A 12,232-nucleotide genomic window follows, 5' to 3' on the forward strand; every position below is an offset into this window, starting at 1 on the left:
GAGCTGGGACCAAGCAACGGGAGCTCACCCCGTCACAGGGATTTGAACCACCAACCTTCTGATCAGCAAGCCCTAGGCTCAGTGGTTTAACCATAGCGCCACCTGGGTCCCAATACAACAATACAAATACTGAATACTAAGTGTTCCTGCAAAGACAAAAATAATCTGAAACAGCAACAACCCTTTCCACACAGGATAAACGCCAGTAGCCACCCAAAGCCTGACCTTAAGTGCTCTCCAAATGTCTGAAAAAATAAAAACATCTTCAACAAGCACCAGGAAGATGACAGAGTCATTGTGAGGCAGGCTTCCCTGGGGAGAGAGTGCATTCCACTATTGGGGGCCCCATAGAGAATGTTGTTTTATTTACAACATTTATATACCACCCAATAACTTCACGTTTTCTGGGTGGTGAACAATACAATACAAGCAGTAAAATATTACTGTAATATTTTTAAGCAAGGAAGTGAACAATGACAACATACCCTCTATGCACTTGATAATCTAGGCTCTGTTCTTGTACATGGGAACCCTGCAAAAAACTGGGGCCATTATGAATACAGAAACTGCGTTTACATCATACATTTAAAACACAGTCCCCCATAAAGAATCCTGGGAACTGTAGTTTGTTAAGGGTGCTGGGAATGGTAAGAGGCAAACTAAACTTCCCAAGATTCTTCTGGTGTGTGTCGCTTTAAATGTGTGTGCACAGCCAGAGCTTATATCCAAACAACTTCAGAATTTCAGTCATTTTTCTAAATTTAAGCTGACTGAGTGAGGAATATAGGCAGAGGGTGCGATCATGGACTCTTCCCTGCATTCACTAAATATATGAAAAGGGCTTGTGTCTTTTTGCTACGTTTGAGATCATTTGCAAATGCCTATCCCCGCTTCACGCCACTGACCCGACTTCTTAGCAGATCATAGCAATTGCCAAAGTAAAAGCGGCCAACTTTGACCAAAAGCCTGTCTAAAACAGGAAAGGTTTGCCTGTCTCCTGAGATTATGGTAGCAAACCTCTTGCAAATCTCTTTAGAGATGGAATTCAACAATTTCCACTTCATGGCAGAGAAGGGCCTGCATCTTATTCTTTTCAACAGGTGGAATCTGGAGCAAGGCTTTGTTTGCCAGTGAGAGCTTAAAAGATAAGGGATTTTATTTTACTTTTTTTGTAGGAGAGAAGGCTATCCTTGATACAGTTGGCTGGGATGTTCTGTGACTGGGATGGAAAACTTGTGGTCCTCAGCTTGATTTCATGCAGTCGTTGGTTTAATTTCATGCGGGTGGCAAGGAGAGGGGAAATGGGAGGGAGGGGAGAGGTTGGCAGAGAGAAAGAGGCAATTGAGTGGCCAGTGGATCACCTTTTAAAGAACTTAACTTCCTGTGATGCCTTGGAGAGAAGTCATGAGAGTTAGAACATTTTTTTCTGTGGAATAGATTTGGAGAATGTTCATAATACTTCACCCACCCAACAATTTGCATTACAGTTTAAAGTGGGTGTCTTAAAAAAAACACCACTAGAGGTCTCTTCTAACTCAGAATTCTGTTAGATCCAGCAGAGGGGAAGTCAAGTGGCCAAATAATAAGCCTAACTTTTGCAGATGAGAGTATTTACATACCGTATGTTGTTCAGCCAACAACCCCTGCCGAATATTTCCTAGCTGGTCTTCTGGGAGAAAAATGGATGCACCACATACTAAACTCTCCAAAATACTTGACTTATTATCTTGGTGTCACAAATTGCCTTTAAAAATATGTTTATATATTTTGTTACTGTTTTTGCAAACAATCCAGGCCAAATTACTCCTCTGATCTTCTAGGACAGGCATCCCCAAACTCTGGCCCTCCAGATGTTTTGGACTACAATTCCCATCTTCCCTGACCACTGGTTCTGTTAGTTAGGGATCATGGGAGTTGTAGGCCAAAACATCTGGAGGGCCGCAGTTTGGGGATGCCTGCATTAGATCATGTATTAAATAAATGCCAACCTTTACTGATGTATTGGGAGTTCTTGCTTTCTATCTCATGTTGTGCCCCTCAAGTGATAAGACCATTCCCGCAATGCTGTTTCTAGGAGTTAGGGACTTTGATCTTCTTGTCTGCACTGAAATTCTGTGGCTTGTTTTTTTTTGGGGGTGTGTGTTGGTCCATGTTTACAGTGTTTTTGACTTTGATTATATTCCCTATCTGGTCCCCTCTTACATGAGCAGTTGGGTGATTCTTGGGCAACTGAGCCGGCCACTGAATTTTTCCTTCCCAACGCCGATTTCTGGTTGTTTTGAGAAACATAACACAGATGCCTGAAATTGGCAAAGGAGCATAGGAGACAATTAGCACACACATGCCTTATTTATGGCTAGCAGCAATGGGGAGGGGCCAGCTATCCAACCCTCTGTGTGATTGTTTATTTTACTGCAAGCTCACTAGTTGTGAAGCCATTGCATGCAATAAACACCCACCACACTTCCTATGACATACATCCATTTTCCTTACTTTTATTTATTTTTGACCCTTACTTTCTTCCATCATGGAATGAATTTAAGGTGCTGTTCACAGCGTTGCAGGACTAGGCACCAGACTTCCCATACCCCAACCCATATAAATAAGAGACCAATCAGACTGGGTTTGGGGTGAAAACAGGCCACAACTTTATTGAATACAGATGAAAGAGGTTTGGCTTGGGCATGGGGCAATCTAAATACTTCCGGCCCGCCTGCTGGAAGTGACGTGTGGTCAATCCAGGCGGGGGTTCCTAAGACTTACAGCCAATAGAGTGACCCCTGCAGGGACCTCCATCTGGGGGAGTGCCTTCGCCCCTGGCCCCCCTGGCCCCGCAGACATTGGCCACCCCCCCGAATCCCGTTAACGGGATATCCCAGAGTTTGGAGGGGCAGGCGAAGGCTACAACCTCCCCTCCATCCAAAACAATGCTCAACTTCTTGATCAACTCCTGCCTGAAAAACTACCGTTATGTCCCCACTGTGGAAGGACGTGTGGAACGAGAATTGGCCTCCATGGTCACTTACAGACTCACTGTTAAAACTGTGTTTATGGAAGACAATCTTACTTGGCTATGAGTGATCTCTGAAGAAGAAGACAAGTGTGGGAATCCCTGGACAGAGCAATGGGTTTTTTCTTTTTTTGGGGGGGATCAAGCCACATGTGTCAAGGTGCAGGGTTGCACTGACAGTTGCCACAGGAGGTGGGGGGAGGGGTTGAGAAAGTAGGGGGTTCTTAATGAAATCTACATTTTAGCTTAATTACAGCCTCCCCTTTATAGCCTTCCAAAAATGGTAGCTAAGGGGGCTGTCAACGACAACAACCAAAAGGTTTGAGAGGCTAGGTCCCTTCTGTTCCCCTGTAATTTGACCATTGCAGCAGGCAGGTGATGGGTAAGACAAGGAATTAACATAGAAATCATGAGCAAAAGTGGACTGCGGTGTGCCCTGGATATTGTTTTGCTTTTAAAAACCACCATATGGGCGAATCTTAACTATGAAAATTCTGCAATTTAACACACATCAGTCGTGATCTTCGCTCTTTTTTATTCCGAAAACCAAAGCAATCCCAAAAAGTACAAGTAATTAATATTTTCTATTATATATTAGTATTAACACTGCATTCCATGCAGACAATCCATACTAAACGTCTTGCCACAAGCTTTTCCACCCCACCCTCCTCAACATCGAATTATATTGTAAATTCAAGTATACAGAAAGAAAGGAGGCCTTGCATTGTTATGACAGATAATGAATTTGGTGCTCAGATCCTTGTTTGCTGTGGACATGAACTGAATGTGTCATTTGACTTATAGGAAGCTCTTGCATGGGTTTGTTTTTTTTAAAAAAAACAGAATTAGATATGGTCAACACATCTAAAACCTGCAATTCCACATGTAGATTCTTTCCCCAGCCATGTACAGGTACATGGAGACAGCAGAGATTCTCAGGCCAGCACTGAGATCTGAAATGTCAGCCCAGGACACACAGTGTCTGTTTTTACAGTTCCATTGCAGCACTGAAATGCCCCCAAAATGCCTTGTTAATACTCCTATGAAAGCATGTCTACCGGTATATTGGAGAGTGGAAGAACTACATCTCAAGTTGTGCTTCTATTTATTAAATCCTTTTGCCCTACTCTTTGGCTACTTCTACATTGGGCATTATATCTACGGAAAAGCTTCACTTTCTTCACTGCCTTTTTACAGGGCAACTGTACGACACTATGAACCAACTAAACAACCACCTCTCATGTTCAGCTTCCTCTCCCAACTCAGAGCTCAGAAAACCCAACTTTTAAAAATACGTATTTTATCCTCCGGCTGGGGTGATTACTGTCAATTGCAAGGCCTTCTTAATTAATGCTTGCTTTCTTGTGGCTCAAATTTATACCGCCGTTACAGATAAATATGAAGGTGGCATTTTAGGCCCAGATTAAGCTCCCCACAAACCACAAATGTCAGTCGCTGCAGTAAGTGCTGCAATGACACTGAGATATTTGAGTCAGACCAACTATATGTTAACTATAATCCGTAAGCATCTCTCAAGGGTTTATTCAGAAGGCAAACTTCAATCTCTCCCACCAGAAGCCTAGATTTCCCCCTATCCTAACCTTTCTTTGGACAGTTTAATGTATTTGCTTTCCCACTGTTTGGGGACTTTAAAAAATTATACGTAACACCCTCCATAACACACAGAGGCAAAAAAAAAAGCATCTTTACCATACAGCTCAGATGCCTGAGAAAAGCAGGAAGAGTGCAGGCTTATTTTCCCTGGCACTGAAATCAGCCATTGATGGCTACACCTGAAAACAACCGATATGAAGTGGGCTTCTCTGCAATAAAAGCTTCGACTCCATTGTAGCTTTCCCTGCTAAACCACCCAGAGGCCACATGCTAAACCTGCATGCCTTTTGGATCCTCCTGTATCCATTTCAATTCTTTTGGGGGGGCTCTTTATGTGTTTACTTTCCCCTTTTTGCTCTTTCTTCAGTTGTGCTCATCGTGAAACAAACAGGAAACGGGAGGTGACGTTTTAAAGGTGCGAGAGCAATTAAAAAAAGAAGACGCATTCTTCAGCATTGATCCGCTTCGACGAAACCCTCCTTCTCGTGGCCAGATGGCTCCACTTCGGTGTACATCGAGTGGTTTCTGAACTTCATGGCAGGCCACTGGTGCGGTCTCCGCTGTGACGTGAAGAAAAGAAGGGCGTCAGTATGTGAAAAGGGTTGGGTGTCACGATTTGGACACATACACACTTTACATCAGCCTTCCTAAAGTTGCGTGTTTCTGGACCCTAGTTCCCATCAGTCCCCACCAAGCATAGCCAGTGATGAGGGATGATGGGAGTGGGAGATACAGTCCAAAGCATCTGGAGTGTAATGACCTCTGGCAGTCTATTGAGCCATGATAAGAAGTAATGACTCTTCAGCTGTTTTAGGTACGTTTATTTACAAAAAGACACATCCAGAGCATGGCTTCTTGCCTGCTCACATTTACGATAGTTGTTCAGTCTGAATTTTCGCCCCTCCCACAGCAGGAAGGACGGCAAACTCCTGCCTTTCTCCTCTTGCCCTTCTGTTGCCCTCTGATCTTATGCAGTCGCCTAGGGGGACTGAGAGGCTGGCCTGCTCCCTCCCCACTTCCACTTGAGACAGACTCAGACCTCTGTTATCTGATGATTGCCTAGCAATGCTCTGGCCGTCTTCCAACTCTCCCTCTTCTTGAGAGCTAACAGAGTCTTCCCTGGGAAAGGGGGTTGAACTGCCTTTCCTCGACTCCGTCAGCCAGGTGTCATCTGCAGAATCAATCTCTGGTTCACTTAGTTCAATTTCTGAGTCTAATTCTTCCCCTGCGCTCGGGGGGGGGGCAGGTTCCTGACATGGAGGAGCCCAGGTCGGGGAAAGCTGCTATACATTCTCAAACCAATCTAGTGATTTCTTATATGTGAATGAGTTGTTGTGCACAGAGCTGTCCTTCCTAAAGATGAGGCCCACAGCAGTGTCAAAACTTATGCTTTTGCATATAGAAAGTCCCAGGTTCAATCTTTTGCATTTACAGATTGGGTAAGCAGGTGTTGAGAAGGACTTCGACCAGAGAAAAGCCTCTACCAATCCGTTTGGGGCTGGATGGACAAATAGGCTGGCCTGGTATAAGGCAGCTTCCTGATCTCCATACAGATCAAAAGGAAGGACATGTCAGCATACACAGGCCCTGCAGAGAACTATCCCCTCTACTTGAAAAAATAAAAATAAAACAGGGCAGTCTGCCCACATAGAAGCTCTTTGTGTGCATATCAAACTGCATCAAGGGCTCTGGATTGCAGTGATTATCCGGAAGTAAGTTTTATTCATTTTGTAGAAATACCCTGCGTATTTGGGAGGGTTCCTTCCCCCTCCCCCTTTCTAATTCTGCCAGATGCATACATATATTTGTAGAAGTAATATCATGAAAATCACAGCCTCAAAGGTAACACCATCACCATTTTATATTCTATATTTTAGTGCCTTCTTCTTGAAGAGCATCTGCAAAGATTGCTCAGGTATAGGGCCTAGATGAGCGCCGCAACCCTAGAGTCGGACACGACTGGACCTGATGGTCAGGGGGCCCTTTACCTTTACCTTTTTATACTTCAGAGCATTAGAACTGCTGCTGAGGATCCCAAATAGAACGCGGAAAATATAGGACAAACAAATCTGTGACGCAGTATTCAGCAAGTACTGAATCTGGTGCTCAAAACTTTATTTTCAAAACAACATCCGGGGGGGGGGGAGATTCTGGTGCTATGTGGGGTAATATATCAAATTAAGATGGCGCCAAAGAGGGAGGGAACGGGTGAAGACCAGCCCGGAGAGAAGATCGAGGAGATGGAAACCTAAAGGCTTGTCATTTTCTTTCTCAATGCCCAACCGTTTTTCAAGTTGATTATCTCCAGGGGGCATTGCACTCTACGGCAGGGAAAAAACTTGGCTAGGGATCAAGAGGCGGATTTGGGTCACAATTTTATTTTATAGACAAACCTCTCAAATGTTGAGGGAGAAATGGCTCTTGGGTAGCAATCTTAGCACCCACTCACCTGGAAGCAAGCCTCAATGGGGCTTACTACGCTGTTAAACTCACCTTAATGAAGAACAAAGCAGCATGGGATGTAGGGTTGCTTCTGATGTAGATCCCAGCAAGAATAATGGCTGCTATGAGCAGGACTGCCAGAACAATTCCAACGATGGTTCCTGTATGGAGCTGGGATTCTACTTTTTTTGCAGGGAAGTCGTCTCTCAGACCTTCAGGGGAAGTTTTCATAAGGGTTGGGGGGGATAATGTGCAAATTACTCCAATACAGCCACAATAAAAGAAACAACCTACAAAGATCAGCAAGGCGAACTTTGTTTGTTCAGTTATCAAAAAGAGGCTGAAATGTGCACTATTTGTGGGTACCATTACCCACAATGCCTTTAAGGTAAAGGGTATAGGGACCCCTGACCATTAGGTCCAGTCGTGACCGACTCTGGCGAAACTTACCGGAAGAGTAAGAAATCAAGATAACAAACTCTTTATAAAAGAATGAAAAAGGTTTACTGAATATTTACAGATAAATTGTAAACAGATAAAAATATTGGCAGGGTCACTGTAATAACTTGCAGTTTCATAAGATTATATATTTAAAGAAGATGAATAAGTGAGCAAATTAAGTTAATTAGGATAGGCAGAAGATATTAAAAATAAATTTAAGGAAACGCAGAAAGAGGGGGGGAAGGGAGAAAAGTTTTGAAATGTCAAAATGATTGTAAAATCGGTGAAATGTATAAATCTGAAAAGTATAAAAAAGATAGAAAAAGAAACTTTTGATGCTTTCTTCCTCCGTAGTTGTGCATAGAAATATTCACCAAATGAATGCCAGGTTTTAGGAATATGGCAGTCAGGAGGGGATTCAGCTATTTGGGCCTGTGGCTTCCTTTACAGGGCTATACTCATACAGCTCCCATTGCTCTGTCCCAGCTCCTGCCAACCTAGCAGTTCGAAAGCATGCCAGTGCAAGTAGATAAATAGGTACCGCTGCGACGGGAAGGTAAACGGTGCCCCGTTGCGCCAGAAGCGTTTTAGTCATGCTGGGAACATGACCCGGAAAGCTGTCTGTGGAGAAACACTGGCTCCAGAGGCTTGAAAGTGAGATGAGCACCGCAACCCCATAGTCGCCTTTGACTGGACTTAACCGTCCAGGGGTCCTTTACCTTTAATCATATGGTCATCCCAGGTGAAACAGCAGTTCAGGGCACACCTCACATCCCCAGAACATGGACCTTCCCACACATATGCATATCCACCAAGAAATAATTAGGCACTTACCGTCTTCTGGATTTTGGTTCAACTTCGTATCATCTATATGAAAACAAAAACAATAACAAAAAGAGGATATAGGCTGGTTTGGCAAAGTCTTTCAGAGTGTTCAGATTCCTAAGTCTGGCTGCTAATAGGCAAGGTAATCCTGAAAACAAGGTACTTTCCAAAAAAACATCATGGTTTAAATGTGGTGTTGACTTAATGAATGGCTTATAGGCCTGGCTGTGGAGGACTGTGGTTTTTTTAAAAAAAATTGTGGCATTTAATTGCTCCATCCATCTAACTGCTCGATATTTTCCTTGTTATGCTGGGTATGTGTTTTGTTAATGAATGAATGAAGGAATGAATGAATAGTTAAAAATTACAAAGGAACTTTGTTGCTGCTATATGTGGAAGCATCCATTTAAGAGCATGCAGTGGTTGCTGTTCTGCTTTATGCAGGTAAGGAATAGCAACTCTGCTTGCAGACAATTGCAGCCAGGTGTTCACTCATGAAATATTGTGGAGGGGGCTGTGGTGTGTGTGGGGGGGAAGGGTTAAATAATCCTTTATCCTTCGATGCACTGTCCATGATCCCCTCCACCAACTTGCAATTTAGGAAAGGTGGAGGAAGAAACAAAAATAAAGGCAATACTGTTTGGAAAATGAAGGGTTAATGCAGTCGAGCTGGTTCCTAGAGAGGAGAAAGAACCACAGAGAACGAAATATTCTGCACATTAATTGCAGATTTGCTGTGCTATAGGTTGCTGAAATGTTAAGCTGCAACAGGATGAAAAGGAAAGGAAGCTAGGCAGCTCAGTCGGTAGAGCATGAGATTCTTAATCTTAGAGTCACTGTAGCAAAAATCAACATTTGAGGCTGAAGGAGAAAACAAAGGGTGTTTACTGCAAGCAATAATCATCACGCATTGAGCAAAATATTCCTGCATTGCAGGGGGTTGGACTAGATGGCCCTTGTGGTCCCTTCCAACTCTCCACATCTTTCCACATACAGAAGTTGACTGGTGGTTGAATCATATTTCAATACCAGCAACAGGAAAGAGTCCTTCACCAGACTTGAGAGCAGTTGGCTAGTTACGGGGATGTAGGCCATATGATATGCACAGCTCTGTCCTCTCCAACAGAAGGGTATAGCCTGAAGAATCAGGAGAAACAGCCAGGGGGCTACCACTGCAACATCCCAGCATCTGCTGCATGAGGCAGTCATCTCACTCTGTCTAATGGTAGGGCTGGCCCCACACTTAACGGTTTCTCATATCCCTATATGGAATTAGCACTATCTACATGTTATAAAAGATTAGTATTATTCCAAAGAATAATACTTTTTAAAAAACAATCTCTCTCTCTCTCTCTCTCTCTCCCCTATGCTTGTGAAGCCCGGATTTCAAGCGAGATCATCTGCTCATCCACTTGTCTGCTTACACAGCTTATTCAGAAAAGCATGAAGCGTTTACTTGGAGAGGTCATTTGAGCAAGGTCATAACTCTCTCTTCCTGTCTCACCACAGCTCAGCTTCTCTGGAAGGAATGAGAAAGAAAGAAAGAAAGAAAGAAAGAAAGAAAGAAAGAAAGAAAGAAAGAAAGAAAGAAAGAAAGAAAGAAAGAAAGAAAGAGAGAAAGAGAGAAAGAGAGAAAGAGAGAAAGAGAGAGAAAGAAAGATCTTCTCTCCTCTTGTCACTTAACAGCACCCCCTGGAAGATATTATTTGGGCTCTGCTTTTATAGGCAAGAGGGGAAGGCACAAATGGCACCCAAATAACTAGGATGTCAGCCACATTCATAAATATAATCTCCCCTAGCTGGCTCCAAGGAGCTAGACTGTAAGGGTAAAAGATGAAAATAGAAAGAAGGCTTCTATGATGTCTTCGCAGCTGGCCTAGATTTATTTCATGTTTCAATTTCACCATCAGAAAAACGTTCCTATTATAAACGTTCAAGTTTCATCATTTTATCAGTCTCACACCATCATACATACATATGTTATCATCTATTTTGATAACCTCACGAGTGTAGCTTGGGTGCCTTTTCAGAGGGTAAGAGTCCCAGGAAGACTTGAGGCCCAGTACCATGGTGATGGCTGTTGTGTGTGCCGTTTGCTTTGTCTCAAACCAAGCTAAGAAATTAACCTCATGCTTTAATACGCTGTTATAAAAAATAAAAATAAAACGATTTCCCTGCCCGGATTCAAAAAGTCAACTGGAAACCATCAGGGTGGCTCTTAATTTATTAGCTCTTTTCAAAGTCAACTCAGTCACAAAAGAATTCTTTCCTCTCCTTTCTTCACTGCTGAAGGGCAACTACTAATGTTCTTTTCTATTTATTTTAATTAGCAGCTTGCGACAGGGACTATTAAACAGCAAAATTGAACTGGTACCTTGCTGCTAACCACAGAGGGGAATAGTGGTTTTGATGCTAACCTAGGCATATTACGCACAAGATCCTGGGGAATATGACATAATTTCTCATACTGGAGGGAACTTAATTAGCCGGGGGGTGGTTTTCTGTTTTAAGCAGTCACCACGACACACTGATCTTCACAAGTGAATTTCAAAAACGAAAGGTACCGGTGGTCTCTGGTCTCTCTCTGGAAGCGATGCCATTCTAGCCAGCCTAGAATGAGGGCTTGGAGCAAGAAGACCACACTTTTCTATCAGTCTTTTTATTCACGCATCCAAATGTTAAATTTAGACATTCAGTGCAATGGGTCTTTCAAATTGTGTTTGCACATGTATAGCCAATGCAATTCTAATTCATAACTATGTGAAAAGCCTAGATCAATTTCCAACTGATTAGTTTAGCTCAGGCTTCCTCAAACTCATCCCTGACCACTAGTCCTGCTAGCTAGGGATCATGGGAGATCATGGGCCAAAAACATCTGGAGGGCCGAGTTTGAGGAAGCCTGGTTTAGCTATTACGGCTTACCTCAGGCAAATTTGGTTTTCTCAAGGTGCTGAAAATGAACTAACCTTGTTTATGGATCTGAGAGAGTACATGATAATCTACAGCAGGATTTCCCAAACTTGGTCTCCAGCTGTTTTCAGAGTACAGTTCCCATCATCCCCGACCAATGGTCTTGCTAGCTAGGGATGGTGGGAATTGTAGTTCAGAAACAGCTGGAGACCCAAGTTTGGGAAACACAGGGGGGGCATCCTCCTGAGGCCTCCCTTTCCCACTCCAACCATAGCATTTGACCCTGGCTGGTACCTTCTGTAGTTAGGCTGTCGACAAAGTGGGAAGAAGAAGTGGTGATGTCTTCTCTGAGTGCTGTGAAGGGACTGTCGCTGGGAGGTGTTGAGTAGTAATGTTCATCGTCTTCAAAGTCGGCACAGGTCTTCTCTTCTAACTAAAACGACAAGCCCCAACCAGTCATTCTGGTAGTGGTGGTGTTTCTTTGTGGATGTATTCTGCCACATGCCATTGACGCAATCAAAGTGCATTAGTGGCGGACTTATTTATACTGGCCCCATACGCACATATCATTCAATTTTATTAGTTATTCTGCAACGCTTCCTCAGTGTTACCACATTACAGCACTGCTTTAGGGAGGGCTACTCTTGCACAATAGCTCAGCAAAAAGCTCCAAAAAACAACAACATCCAACCAACCAACCCTCGGAAACATTTGTGGTCTAAAAAGTTAAGAGGATTTCAGAAGGAGGCTACAGAATGTCCACCAACTCTGTTTTAAGCTTAAAAATAATAATCATAAACCGATGCAAAGACTGGAGAACTGATCTTAAGAACAGAACCATGAGAAATGGAGAGACACTAAAATGGGCAGATTCACCCATCCCTACCAGTTGGAATTGCTTGGCTGCCGTTTTTTGAAAGTGCATGTCCAAAGTCCATTTCGGGAGGCTAATGCGGGTCCGCCAGTCGGTTTAATCTGTGGCAGTTTATT

General features: G+C 43.3%; 1 protein-coding gene across 1 annotated transcript in view; it reads right to left on the reverse strand.

The window, feature by feature from the left end:
• Nucleotides 1–3,525: 3,525 nt before the first annotated feature.
• Nucleotides 3,526–12,232, reverse strand: part of PLXDC1 (plexin domain containing 1) — a 62,848-nt gene continuing 54,141 nt past the window's right edge. Inside the window, exons 11-14 of the mRNA XM_035134960.3 lie at nucleotides 11,537–11,675; nucleotides 8,342–8,374; nucleotides 7,118–7,278; nucleotides 3,526–5,184 (exon numbers count right to left, since the gene is read on the reverse strand). Of these exons, the coding sequence (XP_034990851.3) occupies nucleotides 5,074–5,184; nucleotides 7,118–7,278; nucleotides 8,342–8,374; nucleotides 11,537–11,675 (444 nt within the window). The 3' untranslated portion in view covers nucleotides 3,526–5,073. The remainder of the gene's footprint in view (nucleotides 5,185–7,117; nucleotides 7,279–8,341; nucleotides 8,375–11,536; nucleotides 11,676–12,232) is intronic.

The sequence above is a fragment of the Zootoca vivipara genome, chromosome 12 (assembly GCF_965207765.1).
Source record: "Zootoca vivipara chromosome 12, rZooViv2.hap1.1, whole genome shotgun sequence".
In the NCBI taxonomy this organism is placed as follows: domain Eukaryota; kingdom Metazoa; phylum Chordata; class Lepidosauria; order Squamata; family Lacertidae; genus Zootoca; species Zootoca vivipara.